The 23988-nt window shown below is 34.8% G+C and overlaps 1 protein-coding gene across 4 annotated transcripts in view; it reads left to right on the forward strand.

Moving 5' to 3' along the window:
* The window catches only part of GRM7 (glutamate metabotropic receptor 7), an 878927-nt gene that overhangs the window by 398643 nt on the left and 456296 nt on the right, over nt 1-23988 (forward strand). For all 4 annotated transcript variants that reach the window (XM_032289679.1, XM_032289680.1, XM_032289681.1 and 1 more), the window contains exon 3: nt 17931-18072. In XM_032289679.1, coding sequence (XP_032145570.1) covers nt 17931-18072 — 142 coding nt within the window. The remainder of the gene's footprint in view (nt 1-17930; nt 18073-23988) is intronic.

Here is a 23988-nt window from a genome sequence, read left to right on the forward strand (position 1 = left end):
TCCAGATACCAATAGCTATTGAAAAGAATGTGGTTGGATTGCATGAAGACTGGATATTTGACCAAACTGTATGGAGCAGATGAGACCCTGAGCCAGTTAACCATGGAGTTGGCTCTGAGAGTTGGCATGACATCCACCAGTAGATGCAGGCAAGCTAAGATTATGAGGAAACAGAATGCATGAGTAAGCAGAGGAAGTTCTCTGTGGATAATAGAATTCAGTAGATGTGTATAAGTAACCAGAGGCAAGAGACCAAACAGCCCTACAGTAAAAAAGTCAGTGAGGAGCTACCTGAGACCTTCATGCCTTCTCAGCTCTCCTTCTGTAAGACACAGCTGAATTCTGTCTCCATGCATTGCATGCTTTTCAAGGACTCATGTCTATTTGGTGTGTGTACTTGCGAGTGTGTGTTTGTGTTTATGTTTGTGTGTATGAGAAAGAGAGACTTAAAGCAATTGAAACCAAAAGAACTGCTATTCTGAAATGCCAGTTCAGTTTTGGTGAAGATTTTTCCTGCTATGATCATATTCAGATATTTCCTGGTTTTGAAAACAGCCTATGCCCTTCCTTACAAAATCTTGCCATGTGTGCTAGGTGTCAGGAAGGGAGACTGGTGACCACAGGAGAATCTTTCTAGCTAGTGTTATTTCCAACGTCTGGATACATCAGAAACAGCAATATTTGCTTTGTTAAAATTAAAGTGAAATTACTGCTTACTTGCAAAGCAAGGGATATTTAGCATTCCGTATCCTCATTAATCATAAGAAGGCCTTACCCCTTCTTTATTATTTGGGGCAAAGTTTAATGTATCTACATTCACAAAACTCAGTGAAAGGTGGCATGTTGAGCTGGAATACCAGGACCAATTGGAAAGTCCTTGGTCTCTGAAAACGGTACAGCTGAGTTAAAATGTGACTGACTTCTTGTCATACTTTTTGCGTGATATTTGGCATATCATGTTCCCGGGTAACAGTTTTCTCATTTGGTAAATGCAGTTTTCAACTTATTAAAATTATCATGAGAAATGTGTCATAAAGTTTTTAGGGCAAGTTCTGGAACCAGGGTTGTGATTCTAATCCTAGCTCTTCTGCTTATTAGCTGTGTAACCCTAGGCAACATATGCAGTGTATGTGATGACTTTGTGCTTTAGCTTATGCATCTGCAACCCTGAAACAAGAATACTACCTAGTTTGTAAGCTGTCATGGGAAGTAAATATCATTGAACATATACAGCACTTGATACAAAGCCCAGTAGTGCTGGCTCATAGTAGAAACTCAGACAAATGTTTACAGTAAGTGTTTACCATCATAAAGTGCTTTGTAAAATTCTACAGCACTATACATGAGTGATCTGGTTTAAACAAAAGTTTCTTGAGGCACAAAATGATATATTTTGAGTTAATCCTCAAAGTGCTTGCCATTGATAACTTGCTAATAGCTTAGTCTGTAATTTGTATCTCCTTCTATAAAGACCAGATAAGTAAAAACGGTGGAGAAACTTGCACTCCTGTGGGACTGAGCAGGTATATGAAAAAACTTTTATCATCATTCCCAGACTTTCAGGTTAGGAGAAATGCGTGTGTTTCTAGGGATTTTAACTTGGCACCTTCTATGGACACTAAATTTACTCTGAAAAGAGAAAGAGTTAAAAGTGTCTGTTCTTTTTTGTGCTGGCAGAGGTGTTCAGGAATGGTTCTCTTTGACACTCTCAAGTTTTCTTAAGTTCTTTTTCCTTTTCCAAGCAGGTAAGAAATGAGATAATTGATGAGGCTTTCTGGTTCCATGCACTTGGGTATTTCTAAAATAAGTATGAAACATAGGAAATAAAGTGTATTTTAAAATATCATTTGAAAGAGAAAACAAGGCAGAAATTTCTAGTTTCTTTTTTCAATCTTGCATTTTATTCTATATAAATCTATTTTTTTTGCAGTGCTAAAACAGGTATTTTAGATGACTTTGTAATTACATTGAGGATATTTCATAAAACCTCCATTTGTGTTTCATATATCTTCTGTCTTGTTAGTGAGGGAGATTGTGTCTAAAATGTTATACACGGAAGATCTCAATAAATTGTGAATTTTCTTTCTATCCCCTTTTCCTCTTGAAATTTATCTGTGTCACACTGACAGATGGGACAATATTTAATAATCTATTTCAATGATCATTTATCTGCAGCTAACCATTTTCCTTTTGTAACTTCATGGGATTCGTTTTACTAAATTTTTCCTAAGAAAGCAGGTTTTTAAAAATATTCCCTTTAAATTTTGTCATGCTAAATGTAAACATCAGACCAGCAGTATCAGCATCTTCTACGAGGTTGTTAGAAATGTGAATTTCAGACTCCACAACAGTCCTAAGGAATCAGAGTCTGTACTCTAAAAATGTATCTAAATAATTCCTATGCTTATTACAGTCTCAGAAGTACCATGTTAAAACATTAGAATTTCATGTACTCCAAACTTTCAAGATGTATCTTGAAATAACAGACTAACTTACAATCAATGGCTTTAAATAATACAGATACATTGTCTTACTATACTGCAGATTAAAAGTCTAAAACATTTCTCAGTGGTCTAAAATCAACGTTTGTGGGGATGCATTTCTCCTGGAAACTCTTGAGAATTATTTTCTTGCCTTTTCCACATTGTAGAGACTGCTGCTATGCCTTGGCTCATGGCTCTTGTCTATCCACAAAGCTGGCGGTGCAGCATCTTCAAATCTGTCTCTCTGATTCTGACCCTTTTGCTTTCTTCTTTCACTTGTAATGACCCTTGTCATCACTAGATAATCCAGAGTACTCTCCCACATCAAAGTCAGCTGATTAGCCACCTTAATTTCATTTGCAACCTTATTTCCCCCTTGTCATGTAAGATAACACACTTAGACATTCTGAGGAGTAAGGTTTGGGCATCATTAGGGTGCCATTATTCTGCCTACCACAAAAAGGATCTGTGACTTAATAAATATAAATAATGTCGATTAGACCTAATTAAGATTGTGTCTTTTTGGCAGTGCTTCTCAAAATGTTTAATATATTAAAGATGTATTATGAAACATCAACAGTAAGATATATTGTGGGGTGTTCCCCAAATGTGTTTGATCATAGTACCCTATTAAGATCTCCCATAAGAGGTGAACTCATTTGGAATATGTGGACCAGAGAAACTTACATTTATTCTTTCCATTCTTTCCAAGGATTAATCAACAATGGAGTCCTAGGCTTTGAGAATTAGGACTAAGTTTTTATCATTGGACCTAATATTAAGTTTAATTTTAGGCAGATCAGATTACTCTTCTATTTCAGTTCTGCTTGATTTTTGGGAAACCTACTTTCACATCTTGAGTCTACTGCTTTCTAGTTACATGATCTCCATTTTAATCTCTCTTAACATTAGTTTCGATGTTCTGAGATATAGGGAATGGTGAAGACCATGTGTCTAGAGTCAGACAGTCTAGGTTTGAATGCTGATACTGGACACTTCCTAGCTGCGTGACTCAGTAAGAAAGGTATTTTACCTCTTTGTGCTTGGGTTTTCTGATTCTTAAAATGAAAGCGAGAGTAGTTTCAATTCATAAACATTTTTGTGAATTTATATAATGCATATAAAATAGCTGATGCAAAGCCTGACACACCCTAAATGCTCACTCAAAGTTTTGATGAGGTTCCTGTTATTATTATGATGAAAACTAACTGCAAGCATCAAAGTTTTGTGCAAACAAATAAATAGTATAAAAAGATAAGACCTCTCATGGGAATGTTGATTTAATGGATATGAAAAACTGCTTTTGAAATAGACTAAACAGTTGAAAGAATTATAAGTTAAGATTTTCTATTCAATGCAAAGCAAGGAGAAGGATTTGGAGAGGAATTTGACTGGATAAAAGAGGAGTTTAATTTAAAGACTTTGGAGGCATTATTTAGCAGAAAATGCTTTTATCAAGAATATAATTTCAGAAAAATCACTACACAATTATTACCTACTTGAGCCAAATCATTGAAAAATTTTTTTAAAGAAGTTCTACACATGGACTTTACAGGCAGTTAAAAAAATTCACAAAGAAGAATTATTGACATACATAAAACACTTAAGCAGGTTTTTAAAAAGAAAATAAATGGGGTTTCTGGCATGATATTTTAAAATTCCAATAAATCCCATTTTATTTAAAAGCTGATTCAAACAGCATATAAACCAAACTAATTCAGAAGATTAGGTGTTTTAATTAAAAGTGTTGTCCATAACTTTACAAAGTGACAGTTCAAATATAACTGGAACAGCAGTGTCAATATCTTTACCAAGAGAGAAAAACATCATCAAGAATCTTAATTTGCCTCTATTGTAACCTAATAACTCAATTAAATTGTGATAGAAAAATAAGCTTTGAAGGAACTTGAGAGAAACACACAGAGTTTTCAGATTTAGTTAGCTAAGTAGAAATGACAATACTCAATTACATATACATGTGTAGTTACAAAATGCTGATTACCAAAGTACCAGAGTGTTTGGCTTTAGGAGTTAGGAGTGTGTGGTGCGTGCATGCTCACTAGTGTGTGTGTGTGTGTGTGTGTGTGTGTGTGTGTGTATGTGTTTGTGTGTTTAGATGAGCTTTCTTGGATCTGCACACTAGTACAGTCAATACTAACAATCAAGATAAATAGATCAATTCAAAACATCAACAGAATATCAGATAATTAATAGTATAAAATATGTCATCTGTTTTGAATGGAGGGGTCTATTAGTAGTTTAGGAGTTCTAGACAGGATGAATTATGAATTCATCTTGCCTCTTTATCGCAATGTAGATTTAATCAACATTCAATAGAGCACTGTTTAAGAAACTTAAGGCTAAATTTTCATTCTCTGACTCAGGTTTACTCCAAGCCATGGCTGTTGTTTATCCTGAGGGTGTTACATATTTTTGTTTTATTGTTAAACCTAGTTTTGAAATTAGGCTTAATTTATCTACTGCTTGGTCTTGGGCAAATCACTTTTCACTTTCCTATGTCTATTTATAAAACAAAACTATTGTTTATTTAGGGGCATACTATGAACTAAAATCATTTGATAACAACTCTCTCCTCTATATCACAAAATTATTTTCAATAATAATTATGAAATTAAATATTTTGGCGTTCTCTGAGTTTGCTTACCTATATAATATAATGCTTATTAAGGAATAAGCAATAAAAATGATGCTAATTTGAAGCTTATGCATATATCACTACAACTTAATAGTCACTGCAGCAGTAGTTTAGAATTTATGTTAGAAATGAGCAAAGTTTGACTAGCAGGTTACATTTGTCCAGCTGCTTATCATTGTAAATTTAGTTTTTTTGAAATGATCATTTGCTTCTGTGTTGTCAAGGGCAGTTGGCTGATTTGGGCTGCAACAGAGTTCAGTAGCTGTGAAAGAGACCATACAGCCTGCAAACTCTCAAATATTCAGTATCTGGTACTTTACAGAAAGTTAGCTGACTCCTAACTTAGAACAACAAAAGATTTTTAGAAGAATAGTATTTTTCCCCTGAAGTTGTTTAGAATTGTTATTATATGATTAAGATAAAAGGCAGGTGGATTTTAGTTGTTTCTTTTGAAAACCCCCTAAAGAGAGTGAACCTCTTGTTGCCTGATCATTCCAATCACCCCTATCCCAGTATGTCTACAATCAAACCTGCAGTGTTATTGTGTGTTTTATTGAATGAAGATCATACGTGACAATCAAATAGGACCTAGTACATATTAAACTTCCCATAAATATTATTAGTGTGCCTTCACTTCCAAGAGCCCTAAATTATAAAGGTGGTTGTCCAAAAACATACAGGTTATAGAGGAACTCCAGACTAGGGATAGTGTTGTATGTTACAGTTTGCATATACTCTCAACATCCATATAAATTCCAGTATTCCCTGAGGGCCAGGCCAGACTGTGTGCATTCTAGGAAGTCCCTACCTTCCAAATAGTTGTTTGCTCTCTTGGTTGCACTGTGATGCCAATTGTCTATTGTTAAGTCTGCTCTAAACTTGGTCTGAGTGGAAAAGAAAGTTTTTGGTTCTTTATGCCTTTCCACCTTCCTACTTATTATATTTATTTATGAATGTTTTTCCTTCTAATTTATCTCTTAATTTCTGAAGCCCAAGGTGATTTTATTGTGGATGGGTAGAGCTTCTTTGGCAGATGATTTGGGCTGAGTCCAGACACTGCATAGGAATATAGCAAATCACTTTAAATCTGACTATGTGCATTCCTTTGATTTCTTTAACTTACAGCATTGTCAAATAGGTAGCAACCCAGCTATGATTCTGGTCTCTAATTAAGATATTTGAATGAGAAGAAACCTGTACTTTCCCCTTGTGGAAGGAAATTTGCTAGAGCTAGCTTAATGCTCAAAACTCATAATCATAAAGATGATTGCTTAGTGTAACCTAAATTGAAACCCATATTTATTGCTTCAAGATTACATGTTTTTCCTAATATTTTTCATTAAACATTTAACGTACGGTTTTGAGTAATTACATTTCAAAATGTAATTTGGTGTTTGTCGGGCCAATTGGTAAACCTGAGGTTCATGTAATTTCTGACTTGTTATACTCTGAAGAGAAATTATATGATATCCACAAACATTCACCTCTCATGTTCTTTTCTTGTGGGCTTTTGCTTTGATGCTAATGTGAAATGCTGTTTATCATGAGCAAATGATTTGTAGATTCAGCTGCTTCAAAAGCACTGGTTTCATCTTTATGCTTAGAATATAGGCTTCTCATTAATTTTTACTTCATTTACTAAATTTCAATAACTCTTTGAATAGGCGATGACAGAGGTGAAAATAGTCTCATCCACTCTTATTCTTTCTTTTTGAATTCTTTTTGTGACCCCAAACATAAAACCTTAAAAACTGGTCATGTTTTATTCTATCACTTGTGTCTTTTTCTGGAATTTAAGGATATCTGCATGCATGTCTCCTCTTCTTTCAAGACTGTTGAAAATGGTTGATCAAATTTATATTGAGGTCATTAAAGATATGATTTTATTTCTCTTTGGAGTATACTCTGTTTTTGAGAATGAAAAGTCTTTCATTTATATTATCAAAAAACAGTAACATTGAATATGCCACAAAAGACAAATATATTTGCAAATCCATGACAAAAAAAAATGTTACATTGGTTTAATATGAACAGTTAGCATCATCTTAAATAGGACTTTGGCTTTATCAGGCACTGTTTTAGGTAATTTACTTTGTTTCCAGATTCCTGGACAGAAAAATTGCTCCCCCTCCAAACTAACATGGTTGATACTATAGATAAATAAAGCTATTTTCAGAATAACTCTGCCAGTAAGCTCACATCTATTTTGCAAATAAGTGTACTAAAATCATCTGGAGATATTTAGTGCAGAAAAAATCTTTCATGCTCTCAGATGTGACCTAAGAACCTAAGTATTGGATTCTTAAGCTTGGTAGCCCATTTTGTGTCTTGACTTCTATTGGAATTTTCTGAAGAAAACAGAAAGACAATGAGCAAGACTTCAAGAGAAGGCCAATAAGTTGGAAGATGGAGAAATCTGCTTCAAATGTCTTGTTCTATCTCATATGCTTAGAAAACTCAATGAACTCTTTGCCCTCTGCTGTTAACAACTCAATCGATCTTCTGGGACTTCGGAAGCATTTACCCAAAGCCATCTTCTTTCATCACAGAGATGAAGACTGTGATGTTAACTAGCATCTTTGTTTACCTGTTATGCTTAAGAAGCATATCTGATAAAAGTCTTAAATATTTCACTCCTCAGTAAGAAGGGGAATAATTTTCTCTGGGCTTTCTGAAAAATGATGAGAGTGATACATTTTTTAAGCCACTAAAAGCTGGATTTATTTGTTTCCACTGATTTGGTTTGGGACATACATACTGATAAATAGCAAGGTTTACTTAACAATGATAAATCTCAATTTTTTAAAAAAAATGCTCTTATTCATACATGTACTCTTTCAAGTCTTAAGAGAGGTAGTAGTTTGCTGTGGGACTAATATTATCTTAGCAGAGACACTAAAGGTAAGAGGAAAAAGAGATGCAGCTAAAGATGCTGAAAAAAAAAAACACAATTCTTAAAGCTAAATGTATCCTTTAGCATGCAGAGGTCCCTAATTCAATGAAGACTAATCATGTTTTACAGCTCTAATTTTGATATCGAATATGGCAAGCTGTTATCCAAACTGATAGTATAATCATGACGGTAATGTTTTCTTTATATTTCTTTACACAGTTAGATTCTGTGTATTTAAACATTACATTTACTATATGTAACAAGGCTAGAGATCTGAATATATGTTAAGACTGTTCCTGTTGACAGGATTAAGACTCAATCCTTCTCCTTTAAGGATATACAAAGGGAGATGTATTTGTTTGTCGAGATGAGTTGAGGTAAAATATCTGGCACGGATTCGCCAAATGAAAAGATACTATTACAAAAGAGTTAACAATTTTTTTTTTTACCATTTAGATGATTTTGATAGCCTAGAAGACTACACGGGAGTTACCAGCTTTCCATTTACTCTGTTTTATTGGCTCATTGGTAGGAATGTGATGCAGGAAAGAGTGAGGAGTAGGAAGTCAAGGAAATCCTATTAGAATTTATAAGAGCTGGTAGGAACATAGCTCTAGGCTGAGGGTCAAGTTTCTCAATTTTTGCCCTGGTCCTGCCCTTAGGTATGTAACATTGGACAAATCTATGTTCCAAGCTCCAGTCATCTCACCTGTAGAGTGGACCCATACCCCACTTCTGTCCATCTCTGGTATTACGTGGCTGTGTTCAAATAAGAATGGAGACATCAAAAATGCTTTGGAACCAATAAAAGCAGTTATTACTAGGGGGAGATATGACTTTAGTTAAGGAAGCAATGAAAAATGACGCAAGTACTTATTAAATGATTAATGGAAAGTAGCAGTACAAAATTTTTAAAACTACTGTAGTATAGTGCTGTAAGAAATGTACACACAGATTACTAGAAATTTCACAAAGATCCGATAATATCCTGAGAACCACTGTCTTAGAAGTGGGATGAAATAGTGTATGTATATACTTGCTGTAAACTCCCGCTGATTTGAAGTTCTCTAGATGGATCTCACATGAACAGGTATCCCATTATCCTCTAATTTTCATGACTTAAAGGGAATGATAAAAATGTCTGGTTCTTTTTCTTCACGTACATCTGGTGAGACTGAATAAATGAAAACAGTCATTTGTAAATAGCTGCCCTATTTTAACCTCATGAATTGACCTCCTCTTTATTGTCCAAGGATACATGGTGGGACATTCCTAGAGAGAAACTGCTTGGAGACAAGTGACAATTGATTCTGACTGCCAAGGCTGTTCAAGCCACAGGGAAAACCAGGGAGTGTAAAAAAATCAACCAATTTTTAGTTCTGGTTCAGGGAAAGAAACAGCTTGCTTTCCACAGACTTCCTGCATTGGAGCACAAACTTGATTAACCCACTCTTGACCTGCCAAGGTAGCAGCTGTTGAAAAGAATGTGATGTTTCTTATTGGGATTTTGTTTGTCACCTAAGCCCAGATCAATTTGTAGAGGCCATTATAGTCTTGAAACAGAATTAAAAAGAAAAATTGTCTTATTGGTATATATCCCTGTGGGAGTGAGATGTTTGTATTTTATGTTAATATATATATTCCCCCCTTAGCAATTAAAAGAGTGCCTGAAATACGAAAGTTTCCTGATAATATTTTTAAATGAATACATGAATCTAAAAATGGCAAATAAAGTAACTCACAAAGTGTCATCACAAAGTAAAGGAGTATGACATAAGAAATCAATAAAACTTAATTGAAGCCTCAGCTCTGTTCCTCAGTTCCCTTTCTGGAACAATTCACCATCTGTAAAATGGAAGGGCTCTTCTAAGTGTTCTTTTAGTTCTTAGATTCTAAGGTTAAGTCAGCTAGCATACATTTCGCTGTGTCCAAGATTTCTTTAAACTTCAACATGTCCCAAAGTATAATGCAAATGTTTCTCAGGCAAAATACTGCCTGAGACAAAACCATAAAATTCCTGAACACATTTTATAGACTTGCTGTCCAACATTTCTTGTCTGAAAGATATGATGGATTCACTTCTCATTAGCATGTGCGGATAGCATATGTGTTCTGCTCAGAAGGAGAGGTGTGGTCCTCGCTGGCAGGGAACAGAGAATTTCTTGTCTAAGTGTTCCATTTCCTGTGGTTTGTCTTAGGAAGTCTTGTGTACTTCCCCCCAACCCCACCCTCATAACCTCTGCTCTTTATTATACTTTACTGAAACTATGCTTGTCTTTCCATGCTCCCCAGAATGCTCTCTGCATTCTGGCTGCCGAATGGTTTCTTGTAGTGTTCATCTGTCCTTGCTTCCTGCCTTCTTTATTTCATCCCTCTCCCTTAGCAATCCAGAAGAGGTATGGATGTGTCAAAGATCATTCATAGAGTTAAAGGCTAAGAAAGATCAAGAACCCTGAACTGTTAACTCTCCGACTCCCAGTAACTATGCCTGTATCACCAAAATCTTTGTCCACCTCTCCCCAACCCCAGGTGCTGTTTCCAGTTTCCTTGTGGCTATTTACACTGTTCCACTCTGTCTCCCTCTCTCACCTAACAGTCTTGTCCACAAATTAATGCAGGTGCCGGTCACACCATCTTCCCAGCACCCTCACTGCAGGAGTAACTCCTTGGGACTCTTTAGCTTTGTAATTTTCTTGACTTTTTTTTTTTTTAATATTCAGGAATTTTCTCTTCCATACTAAGCTTGGAATGTTTAGGGGCAAAGATCATTTAGAACCATGTTCAGTTGGAAATAAGGAAAACTGACTGCTGCGCGCTGACACAAACAGGTGTTTCATTTTCTCCCCTATCAGGAAGTAGGTGGGGGCTAACAGCATTTATTCTGCTCAGTGATGCAGGACTTCAGGGACTCTGGTTCTCTCTCTTTTTCTGGTTTACCAGCTTTAAGGAGTTGATTTTCATCCTTTTGCTGTGGCCTAGTGGTGCCAAGAGGACAGCAATAGTGCAGACATCATAATATATACAAGGTTTGCTGAAAAGTCATGCCAGTATTTCTCTCTCTCTTTTTGCCAAGAAAGTAAAACTTTTCCCAGAACTGATTCCCGAAAATTTCTGCCTGTTTTGTGGGTCATGTGATTAATTTTATTTGAAAAGAGGTTGGGAGATTGGGAAACATACTTGACCCCTTTTGACTGTGATTAGTGATGAGCTGTTATATGCGACTGGTTACCTCACCACCCTTAAACCAAGAATCTATCAGAAAAGATAGGAGGGAAAATGGAAGTGATATGGATTGACTGTGTCCCCACCCAAATCTCCTCTTGAATTGTAGCTCCCACAATTCCCACATGTTGTGGGAGGGACCCAGTGGGAGATAATTGAATCATGGGGGCAGTTTCCCCCATACTGTTCTCATGGTGGTGAATAAGCCTCAGGAGTTCTGATGGTTTTATAAGGAGAAACCCATTTTGCTTGGTTCTCATTTTTTCTCTCATGTGCTGCCATGTAAGATGTGCTTGTCTTCTGCCATGATTGTGAGGCCTCCCAAGCCACGTGGAACTGTGAGTCCATTAAAGCTATTTTTCTTTGTAAATTACCCAGTCTCGGGTATGTTTATGTCAGCAGCATAAAAACACACTGATACAGGAGGGTTGGACAATCTAATTCATAATGACCTTGACCTTTCAAAATTGACCCCTCTCTCCCCTCCGTTAAGCATCCTTCCTTTCACAGGCATGAAACATCCCATCTGAAATTGAATTTCTTTCATGAAACCTCGATGATTCCTCTAACAAGGCATGCTATATGCATCTTTATCTCCTTTTATAATATGTATCCTCTTCTCCTCTTAATCTGTGGCGTATGTGAGAACAGATCACTATCTTGTCATTTAACTTAAAGTATTGAAAGATTAAAACCTTGGTACTACTCTGCCAATTTGTTATTTGAGGTGAGTTACTTAACTTCAGAATGCCTCTGTTTTCTCCTGACTCATAAGGTGATATAATCATTGAATGTGTTAATAGACAAGAAGTACTTAGACTAGCATCAACAGGCAGATAGAACTCATAAGACACAGTCCTTCAACTATGATTAATATTATCTCTGTTAAACTCTTTGGATCTCTGTTTCTCCATGTGTAATGGGGAATTGGATGAGGGTATTCTAAGGCTTCTTCTACTGCTTACATGTATTACATCTTTGAAAAAAAAATTGAGCTTTTCTTATAATAGAGTCTCAATAAATACTTGCTAAATTGAATTGGCGTATCTAAATAATAAGACAGAATCATCAATAGAATTGTATTGTGTATCAGCTCTCTCTGGACTGATTTCCAGGCTTTAAATTGCTTTTAAAACCTGTTGTTTCTGCTTATTAGATGGAAAAGCATTCATAATCATTTGGGAGAGTCAAAGTATTTTATTGGAAAGCATCTGTAGTCTGATTTCTGAGAGTCCTCTTGCTGTTAAAGGTTGCTAGCTACCATGTGTAGAGAGAAAACTGACTAGTTTTCAGCTCTGAATCAAGAAGCAGATTGATTTCTAGGACTCTGAAATTCTTTTCATTACTTCAGTGGCTTGTCTGTATCTCTCTTGTATGTTTCACTCTCAAGCCTCTGACAGGGGACATTCTCAGACAAAACTGAGGTGCTATGAATGGAGTTGTCCTATCTGTCATGGCTCTTCAATTGCCACATTTACAATGAAACTTTCCAGTTCTCCCTACATGTTTGCTCCCCACAGAAGTGTGAATTAATTTGTCAATTGCAAGACCAACTGGCACCATCAAATTCTGATTAGTTTTTCCATGTGTCAGAGGAAAATGTAGTGTGCAGAATTATCACCATTACTGAGAAATAAGCTGATATTCAAATACCAGGTATGTGTGTGTCTGTGTGCAGTGTACAATTCCATATTTACGGGTAGGTACTTGGGACCATCATTATTGTCTCACAGTGACACACTTGTGACACATTTGGTATAGCTTCAATGTTTATGTTGAAGTCATCTACTTACAAGTGAATTTTTAAACCTGCCACATTCTCTTATGGATCTGAGGCAAATAAGGGATAGATTGTCTTTCCAGCAGGTACAATTCAAGCCTTTCAAGAACCGTTGATCAAAACAGCATGTTTATTTCTCTTTCTCTGTTTTCCAATTTTCTTTTGTTTTTACATTTTAGTTTTATGAACAGGTTTATTTCCATTACCATGTTAATAGCCAATCTCTCTCGTCTGTTGAGGTGTTTAATTTTGCTCACCTGCGGGCAATTGCATATAAAAGGGGATGAGCATCTCAATTCTGCAATCATGAAACTCCACGTATCCGTTCCCCCAGTGTACACTGGATGAGCCCTCAATCCATGTGTGCAGACTGCCCCTCTACTAGACACGTTGCCAAATGGAGTTTGCTCCAATTTGCTTAATCACTCAGCTGTAATTGAATCCTGATGGGAAGCTGGGTTTCCATCCAAAATTATACCCCTTCTCTTGCTGAGAAGGTGGTAAAGTAGCCATTTCTTCTCCCCAGGAGTGCCAGAACAGTTTGCAGGTGGTTTCATCCTTCCATCCTCCATGATGCTTTTCAGACTTGGAGGAATCATGATTTTGAGACTGTAGTTGCCATTGCCCAGGAAAATGTCTGTTGCTAGCTCTCAGCACCATTGTAAGCTTTATAGCAAAGCATAATGATCCACCCTTCCCTTCCTGTTCCCTATGCCACCTTTCTAAGAGCTCCATAAAAAAATGTTTGGCTAGAATATCAATGTACAAATTCTACTTCCACCTGAGTAGGCTATAACTAATATGGAGACGCCCAGGTGAATATGTCTCCAAATCTGACCACCTGCAGCAGTTTTACCTAGAGCAGCGTGGGTCCTAAGCTAACAGCATCAGCATCACCTGGGAACCTGTTCGAAGTATAAATTCACAGGCTTTACGCAAACTGACTGAATAAGAATCTCTAGAAGTGGGGGTTCAGAAATGTGCTTCACAAGCTCTTCTGTAAGTGTGAATTCAGACTTTTTGTTTGATGGTTTGTTTTTATTGCTGAGTTTAAGAGTTATTTGTATATTCTGGGTACATCCTTTTATCAAAAATATACTTTTAACAAAGCCTCTGGCTTTTGCTTTCATTTTCTCAATGCTGTCTTTCACGGAACAAAAGGTTTAAATTTTCACAAAATTCAATTTACCGTTTTTTTTCTTTGTAAATTGTGCTTTGAATATCATATTCAAAAACTCATTGCCAAACCCAAGGTCATATTGATTTTCCCTTTTGTTTTATTCTAAAAGTTTTCTAGCTTTATATTTAACCCTTGGGTCTATTATCCATTTAGGTTTGATTTCTGTATAAGATATAAGGCAAGATTTATTATTTCTGCTAAGAAAATCCAATTATTTCGGCATCATTTGTTGAAAAAACTATCGTTTTTCCTTTGATTGCCTTTGCACGTTAGCCAACAATCAGTCGACTATATTCCTGTTGGTATACTTCTGAGCCTCTATTTTCTTCTCTTGATTCAACTATCTATACTTTTTACCAATGTAACACTGCTTGATTCCTGTAGCTTGAAAGTAAGTCTTAAACTTAGGTGGTGCGGATCTCCAATTTTGTTATTTTTCAGAATTGTTTTGGCTTTTCTATTTCCTTTACCTCTCATATAAATGTTAAATGAGATGTTGAAGTCTATAAAAATAAAAAGTTTGCTGAGAGTTTGACATAGATAGCATTAAATCTATGGATAGATTTGAGAAGAATTTACTCACATTTTTAAAAAGCCTTTTAGCCATGTTTTTCAGTTTTCGGGATACAGATCTTGCACATATTTGTTACCTAAGCAGGACTGTTTTGTCGGTGATACTGTTAAATGGCATTGTCCAATGTAAAATTCCAGTAGTTCCTTGCTCATATATGATTGACTATTATATACTGAGTTCACATCCTCCAACCTTGTTGCACTTATTCTAGGAGAGTAAGTGGCACTTAACAATAATAAGGCACTTAATTTAGGGGATTTTTTGATAGTTTTTTTCTTGGGGGAGGCGGATTTCTATGTCCTATGTACATAGAACTGATTTTACTTTTTCCTTTGAAACATATATAGAGTTTTTTTCTTCCCCCATCCCCCCACCCCACTCCTCATTTTGGCAAGGGCTTCTAATACAATATTGAACAGGATAGGGCAACTTTGCTTTGTGGTCTCTTACCATTAAATGTGACACTAGCTGTAGGTTTTTTGTAGTTACCTATTATTAGGCTAAAGAAATTCTCTTATAATTCTAGTTTACATAGTTTATGAGAGAGAGATAGAAGAGAGAGAGAGAGTTTTGTTAAATACTTTATATGTATGTATTAAGGTGCTCATGTTTTTTCTTATTTAGTGTGACAATATATGAATAATAATGATTTTTCAAATAATAAATTAGTCTTGTTCTTTGACTAAAACCTACTCAATCATGATGTATTTTTTTTAAATATATTGCTGGATTTGTTCTCTTAACATATTTTTAAGAATATTTGCAAATATATTCCAAGTAATATTGTCTGTTTTTTTATTTTTGTTTGATAATATCTTTTCCTGGTTTATATATTAGGTAATACTGACCTCATAAAATGAGTTATATTCTCTCTTCTTCCATTTTCTGAAAGAGAGTTCTGAATGAGATTATGTTTTATGTCTTCATTCACTTATAGAATTCATCAGTAAATCCATCTGAGCCTGAATCTTTATTTTCTGAAAGATTTTTAAACTATGAACTTCACATTTTTAATGTATATAGCACTATTCAGATTATGCCTTCAGTTTTGGTACTTTGTATCTTTCAAGGAATTCTTTCATATCATTTACATAGCTGAACTTACTGATACAAGTTATTCCTAATATCCTCATGTTATGTTTTGATATCCATGAGATCATCAGGGTTACCCTTCTTTCATTCCTAAATAGGATCATAGGGTCATTTGTTAGCTCTCCCTTTGTGTCTCAGTCTGCATTTCATATTTATCAAGTTTATATACATTTTCAAAAAACAGAAGTTTTTTTTTTTTTTTTTCTTTTTTTTTTTTTTTTTTAAGAGCTGGGATCTTGCTATGTTGCCTAGACTGGTCTCCAACTCTTGGGCTTAAGTGACCCTGCCACCTCACTCTCTTGAATAGTGGAACTGTAGGTGTTCACAATTATGCTCTGCTAAAAATGCAGCTTTTGATTTCATTGCTTTTCTCTATTTCTGTTTTCAAACTCATTAATTTTTTGCTTTACCTTTTATGTCCTTTCTGCTTTTTTTTTTTTGTATTTACTCAGTTATTTTCTCTTACTTAAAGTGAAAGTTTAGGTTGCTGATTTTAGATGTTTCTTCTTTTCTAATGTAAGCATATAATGCTATGTTTCCATCTAAACTTTGTGTTAGCTGTAGTTTACAAATTTTGATATATTGTACTTTCATTTATATTTAGCTCAAAATATTTTTAAATTTTCCTTGACACTTCCTCTTTGACCTCTGGGTAATTTGGTAGTGTATTGTTTAATTTCCTAGTGTTTGGAGATTTTCCTGTTCTGTTATTGATTTCTACTTTGATTCTGTTACAGTCTGAGAAAATATATTATTTCTATGCTTAAAAATTGTTATTTGTATGGCTCAAAATATGGTCTATCTTAATAAATGTTGCATTTTTTTCTTGAAAAGAGTATGTGCTCTTCTGTTGTATGGGTTGTCAATTAGGTCAAGATGATTGATAGTGTTGTTTGATGGCTGTATTTTAAAGAAGGACACACAGGTGATTCCACGTATGCTGTAAGTTGAGAGCCGCATAGAGTAAGCTAACACTGGTTGGTATTCTAGTGTAATGGAAGCTCAATTTTGTATTCAATTTTATATTTGTCTGTGTTTGTGGAAGCCTAGAAGCTCTCACCCAGTTGTCCATGTTCTAGGTGTGAGCTTGTTGATTACAAATATCTCCCAAACATATTACACATTAGAGTAAGGTTTTTTCACCTGTCTCTGCCCCTGGGTCTTGTGCTCCTTGGATGGTTGTTGGGATTTTTCTACAAATATTTCCTCTATCCTTTTCATCAACACTGGCTTTTCTTTAAGTGTGTTTTATAAAATGCTACTAAGCAAGAAGCAGGGAAGTAAGATGTATACACATTACTTGGTAAACTGATGCATATTTCTCCATCTTGACATTCATAATGTCAATTAATATTATAATAGCTCAGACAAGTTTGGAATTAACACATTTCTGTTCCTCCCTTTCCCTAACATAAAATCAGCAATACTAAATACTTCATAAAATTTTTAAGAGGACTAAATGAGATGACATCTGTAAAACACTTAATGTTGACTTGGGCACATAATAGGTTGTCAATAAAAGTTTTTTTTCTTATGTTCTTGGTTTTTGTTTTATTCCGTTTATTCCACTGGAGTTGATCTTTAGAAATAGAGATGGGTATAAACATACAAAAATTTCTGCCAATGCAAACACCACAAAAGTCACTGAGATACACAGAGATACCTGTTGTAGTTTCTTTATTGTAGTTTACTTCTTGTAGTGTTAGTAAGGGCTATGGCATTCATTTAAAAAATCTTCTTAAACCCACCCACTTTTTTTTCCTACCTAAACCTGCCTCCTCAGAATTCATATCATTGGTATGGCTGGGAATAATTAGACATTTGTAAGTGTTCTATGAAGAGAATGATGTGCAATACCATGGAATGTGCATTTAGTATGTTGTTCATACTTGGGACTCAGCATGATGTCTTATGCCTTCCTCGCTCAGCAACAGCATCAAGAAAGTACTGTGTATCCAGGATACAAAATCTCCTCCTCATCTACCTTCCTTAGCTCCTTTGACATCTCTGTGGGAACATTATTGACACTATGTTTTCTTTCCTTAAACAGGCGGACTCTGCATTGCCCAGTCCGTGAGAATCCCCCAAGAACGCAAAGACAGGACCATTGACTTTGATAGAATTATCAAACAGCTCCTGGACACCCCCAACTCCAGAGCCGTCGTGATTTTTGCCAACGACGAGGATATAAAGTAAGAATAACTGGTGAAATTTGTTAATATGCACATTGCAACTTTAGGAGAAAAATTAGGCTGCTGGCTGAGACCGGAAAAGATAGCATAAGATCAAAGCTGTAATTATGTAGTGGCAAAGTGTGTGCTTGCCTTCTACCCCAACACAATATAGCCACAGTTAGCCATGGAAGTAGTAGTGTGTTATGGTCACTTATTTTCCCTCTGTTAGCAAAATAAGTGTATTTAATTATTTGTAAAAAGGAAAAAAAAAAAAACTCTAGAACTTTTAAAGGTGCTTTTATTTTAAAATCTTTTTCAAATATATTAATAACAGACTTTTATCCAGAAGATGATTCTCCTAATGGAAAAGAAAAATGTCTTAAAATTCTGGTTTTATTGCTAGTGCCTTAATTTCAGTAATACCTCTACATTGTCCAATCCACTTTTTATTTATTTTTTCTTTTCAGAACTTGATCATTCTTGGACTCAAAAATCTGCTTGTAATCTTGACTTTCCTTTTTTTCCTCATTCCTTGCATTGTTGGTGAAGCCACATAGAAGCAAGCTTTGACATGTTTCCACAATGTAAATGTCTCTTGCTTTATTTTCTGACCCCTACCAACCTGATCCAGAGTCCTTATTTTTAGAATTTTTAGGATATTTATTTTTATATTTTTAATTTTTAGAATAAACAGTAAATACACATGATACAAAATTTAAAATAAACATATAATTTCTATCTTGTCCCATAGCTAAGTTCTCTCCAGGTACGATAACCAATTAAAAGCTTCTTGTATATCCTTGTACAGGTGTTCCGTATATATGCTAAAGGGATGTGCAGCTTATATTTACACAAATAGTAGTAGAATATTATGTTTATTCCTGTTTGGCACTTTGTTTATCATTTTACATGGCAATCACTGAGTATCAGTACCTATACATCTACTCAATCTTTTCAATAGACATGTAAAGTGAAATTCTGCCTAAGTACTGCAATTTCTCTAACTGCTCACTTATTAACTGACATTTAATTTGGATTACAGACTATTGAAATTATAAATAATGCTGCAATTAATTTCCTTTTGCATAAATATGTATATAAATGTAAATAGAAAAATATGTTAACCTACAATGTATTATACAATATATAAATTTATAATAATGTGATATAAATATACAACATGCAGATATACTATATATCATATTTATAAATTCCTATTTAAAAATTTCTAGACAAAGGTATTTCTCTTCTTAAAAATATATAAATATTGTCTCCCACAGAAGTCATGCCAATTTACAGTTCCATTGGTGCAAAAGATCTATCTGTATGTGTTTTAAATCTTTGTCTGCCTTATAGTTCAAAATAATATATCATTGACTTTGAAGGTGAATATCTTTTGTCAAGGGTAAAGTTTAATGACTTGAGCCCTTAAATTACTGCTTGGATTTTTGCAGTGTCTTTACCAGTAGTGTCTCAAACCTGTCTCTCGCCCTGCATTGTGTATCCGAGACACTGCCCCTGAATCCATCCATCTCCCAGCATAAAACTCTGATCACTGGTGTGGTGGCAGGGCTGTTAAATGGAAGAGTTTTGAATTTGTAACTGAGGATTATTTGCTACTTACATAACGGGCACTGTCTGACCTTGGGTAAGTTCCTCCCACTGCCTTCCAAGTTCTTTGGCCCTCAAGTCTCCTACCAATAGAATGACCATCCTTTAGAGTTCAGTTTTGGGTGATCTGGCTGTATCAGTTTCTAGTCTTACTCTATTCCAAATTCCCTCACATTTTGCCTACTGCAAACACAGTGCTGTGATATAATCTCCCTCCCAGGTCTGCATGCATTCTTTTCCCCCTCCCTGGCCCACTTTTCCTTCCCTGCTTCACCACCTCAATGCTATCTCTAGTGCCAACCTGAGGGAAGATTTCTCTGATCAACATCACTTTGGAAAATTCTTCATACTCAATCAGTTTCATTGTTTATGTCAATGGTGTTGTTTTTATTGTTGGATTGTTTAATTCATGTATGTATTCTTCACTAGTCTGTAAACATTAGGGCAGAAATGAAACCACTTTCAACTTGCTTTTATATTCTCAATAACTATCCCAGTGCTCAGCACATAGTAGAAGCTCAATAAATGGCATTGAACAAGTGAACAAAATTCCAAACCTAATGTTTCATATTTAATAATTTAACAATAAGCTTCTTTTTCTGAACTTCGTAGTGATTTAAAATGTGGTCTCATTTTTACAGTTTAGGCCTCATCTACATTCATGCAATTCTCCATCCAAAATGCATAACTCTGACTTTCCAATTTGTTCTGATTACTTCTCCATCATGGTCTTTGCTCATGATGTTTTTTTCCCTCCTTATCTATCTATCTAACTTATGTCTTTTCTTCAAGGTCTATTTCAAGCGTTCCCTTCTCCAGTCATGAAGAACTGATTCTGATTGTGATCATCCCTTAAATGTATCATTTCTATCCTTACAAAACTCTCTTGGGGCATTTTCCCTCACTTTGTATTTTAGGTATCTATGAGATTTTTGTTTTCATTTTACTCTTTCTGTTCCAGTACTTTTTTAAAAAGTTCTGCTAATACCATTCTTTTTCATCTCATAAGTCTTTTTAATACCTATTTTACACTTTTTCTAAATACATAATGCGTTAGTAAGATTTGGCTTCATGTTTATTTTTTTTTCTTTTTTTTTTTATTTTTTCTTTTTTTTTCCCCATTTATTTTATTGCATTTTAGGTTTTGGGGTACATGTGAAGAACATGAAAAATTGTTGCATAGGAACACACATGGCAGTGTGATTTGCTGCCTTCCTCCCCATCACCTACATCTGGCATTTCTCCCCTTGCTATCTCTCCCCAGCTTCCCACCCCCCACCCTCCCTCCCCTATTTCCCCCCAACTGACCCCAGTGTGTAGTGCTCCCCTCCCTGTGTCCATGTGTTCTCATTGTTCAACACCCGCCTATGAGTGAGAACATGCGGTGTTTGATCTTCTGCTCTTCTGTCAGTTTGCTGAGAATGATGGTTTGCAGAGAATGCAAATCAAAACTACATTGAGATACCATCTCACGCCAGTTAGAATGGCGATCATTAAAAAATCTGGAGACAACAGATGCTGGAGAGGATGTGGAGAAATAGGAACACTTTTACACTGTTGGTGGGAGTGTAAATTAGTTCAACCATTGTGGAAGACAGTGTGGAGATTCCTCAAGGACATAGAAATAGAAATTCCATATATCCAAAGGATTACAAATCGTTCTACTATAAGGACACATGCACACGAATGTTCATTGCAGCACTGTTTACAATAGCAAAGACCTGGAACCAACCCAAATGCCCATCGACGATAGGCTGGATAGGGAAAATGTGGCACATATACACCATGGAATATTATGCAGCCATCAAAAACGATGAGTTAGGGTCCTTTGTAGGGACATGGATGAACCTGGAAACCATGTTTATTTTTAAATAGGTTGCACAAGACACCTAAAAGGTCTACTACAAATAGTTCTGTTGACTAATTGTTTATAATACTCTTGACTTGCAGGTAGTGTGAGTTTTTCCTGTTTGGATGTAATATGTGTATAGCCCTTTCAATAATTATGCCCATTCGTTTTGCATTAGACTTGTGTGTTAAATATTATTTTATATTGTCATTCATAATAGTGATGACAATTATTGAGCACAGTACTAAAAGCCAACAGCATATAAAAATTTCTTCTAAAACATGGTCTTATACACACTAATGTCTGAAGTATAGTGATAACCTGTAATGTTACATTATTTCATTTTTCGGAAGATTTACATTGTAGATGGGAAAATTTGAGGTTTCTTGGAACATTAACTTCAAATAGTTTGACAAAGGATAGCAGTGAGAAGACATTAATATAAACATTTTAAAGCTAAGTGCTAAATCAGTCATGGGTATTGATAATTTGGATTTTAGACAAGAGTGGATTCTTTTTCTGAAATAATTTATTCTGATTATAAAAGAAACACATGCTCATTGTAAATCCACTGCGAAAGAAAGATTTTTTGTTTTTTAAATAAGAGGAACCCTTACATTTTACTTTGCCCACAATTTGCTAAAAAAATTAAAGGTTAAACAGAATAATCACAAACAATAATTTTAAATAATCCTCTATAAAACCTGCAATTCCAACACTCAGAGATAACTGCTAATAAAATTCTGGTTTAATGTTTGCAATAATTTTTTTATACATACCCAAGTTTTCTCCAACAGAATAAAGATGACATAGAATTTTATGTCATTTTTGCAATTCGTACCATAGATTAATCATTTCATATCACAGTATTTTTAATGCTTTAATTATATTTATCCTTATAGCCCCTAAATTTTACATAAATGTATTAAACTGAACATACTTTTCCGTTATTATCAATTTTGTTTTTTTATGCTAAAAATTCTTTTTTTTTTTTTTTTACATTTTAGGTTTTGGGGTATATGTGAAGAACATGCAAGATTGTTGCATAGGTACATACATGGCAGTGTGATTTGCTGCCTTCTTCCCCTTCACCTATATCTGGCATTTCTCCCCATGCTATCTCTCCCCAACTCCCCACCCCCCACTGTCCCTTGACGGTCATTTTCTGTTTTACTTGGCTTCTCCCTACCTTTTTTATCATCTTCAAACTTTATCAGCACCTCCCCAAACTTGTCAGTAAAAATTGTATGCCATTGTATGTTTTCTGTGATTCGATGTGAGTCTCTGCTTTTAACCATGTGTATACAGGCAATTTGGGGCCAGCTTTTGTTCTATGAGAATTAAATAATCTTTTATCATGTATTTAATTTTAATTTTCTTTTTTAATATCTAGTATCTAGTTTGATACTTTGTGGAAATCAAACTAAGTCTATTTTTAATTTCTCTAGAATTCATCCTTTGGGTGTATTATCATTTTTCAAGCTGGTTTCCCATTGCTCTGTATTTATGTTAACTGCAGTAATAAACATTTTGACAGCATCTTTGATCATTTTTGGATACATTATCAAAGTGGTATGTCTAGGCCAAAGTATAAATATTTGATTGTTCAATTTTTATGAAAATAATACATAAATGACTAAAGCCCTTTTGATGAAAAACATTAGTCTCTTGTTCCATCTCACCATACTTTCTGGTTCTGTTCTCTTGGCAGTTACTTTAACTCTTTACACTATTTCTTCAGTGTTATCTGTATAATGTACACATTTTACAACTTTGGAACTATTTTAAATATTGTATAATTCTTATATTAAATAGAACTTATTTCTATCTCCCCTGTAATCATAATATTCTATCAGGTTTTAATTTAACAAAGATCAGTGTTTACATTATTGTGATTATGTAAGTATCATGCACTATAGCGTCGAGTATTTTTTCTATGGTATTTTTTTGGGGGGGGAATTTTGGTACTTTTTGTTTTTTGGAGTCAATATGACAGTCTTCATAGTTTCATCATTATCTTAATATCTTTTCTATTGTTATAGGCCTTTCATTTTCTCCATATGTTCATGTATAAGAGTATCTGAGTTGCCTTATTTTTCATGAATACTTCTTTCCTGAAATCTCTATCAATCTGTGTAATCTGGACCATCATTTGAAGAGTTTATTCATCATACTTTCTCTTTAGTTTCATCACTTCCTTTTTTTTCTGGATGCTAACTGATTTTTATTCTTGGTTTATTTCCTCATTTTGCTAGTACATATCCTATAGCTTTTTTAAAAGTTAAGGGAAAACTTTTTTGTGTGTTTTATATCTAAAAATGTTCTCATTCTGCCTTTACCGTTAATTAGTGCTTTGTATGGTAATGTGTGACCTCATATTTATTTTTATTAATAAATGCATCATAACTGGTAAAGAAGTGATTTACAACAAATAGCTTTGGTGACTAATAAGTTGCCAAACTCTTAACTTATAG

The sequence above is a fragment of the Sapajus apella genome, unplaced genomic scaffold (assembly GCF_009761245.1).
Source record: "Sapajus apella isolate SASKATOON/1434 unplaced genomic scaffold, GSC_monkey_1.0 scaffold23, whole genome shotgun sequence".
Taxonomy (NCBI): domain Eukaryota; kingdom Metazoa; phylum Chordata; class Mammalia; order Primates; family Cebidae; genus Sapajus; species Sapajus apella.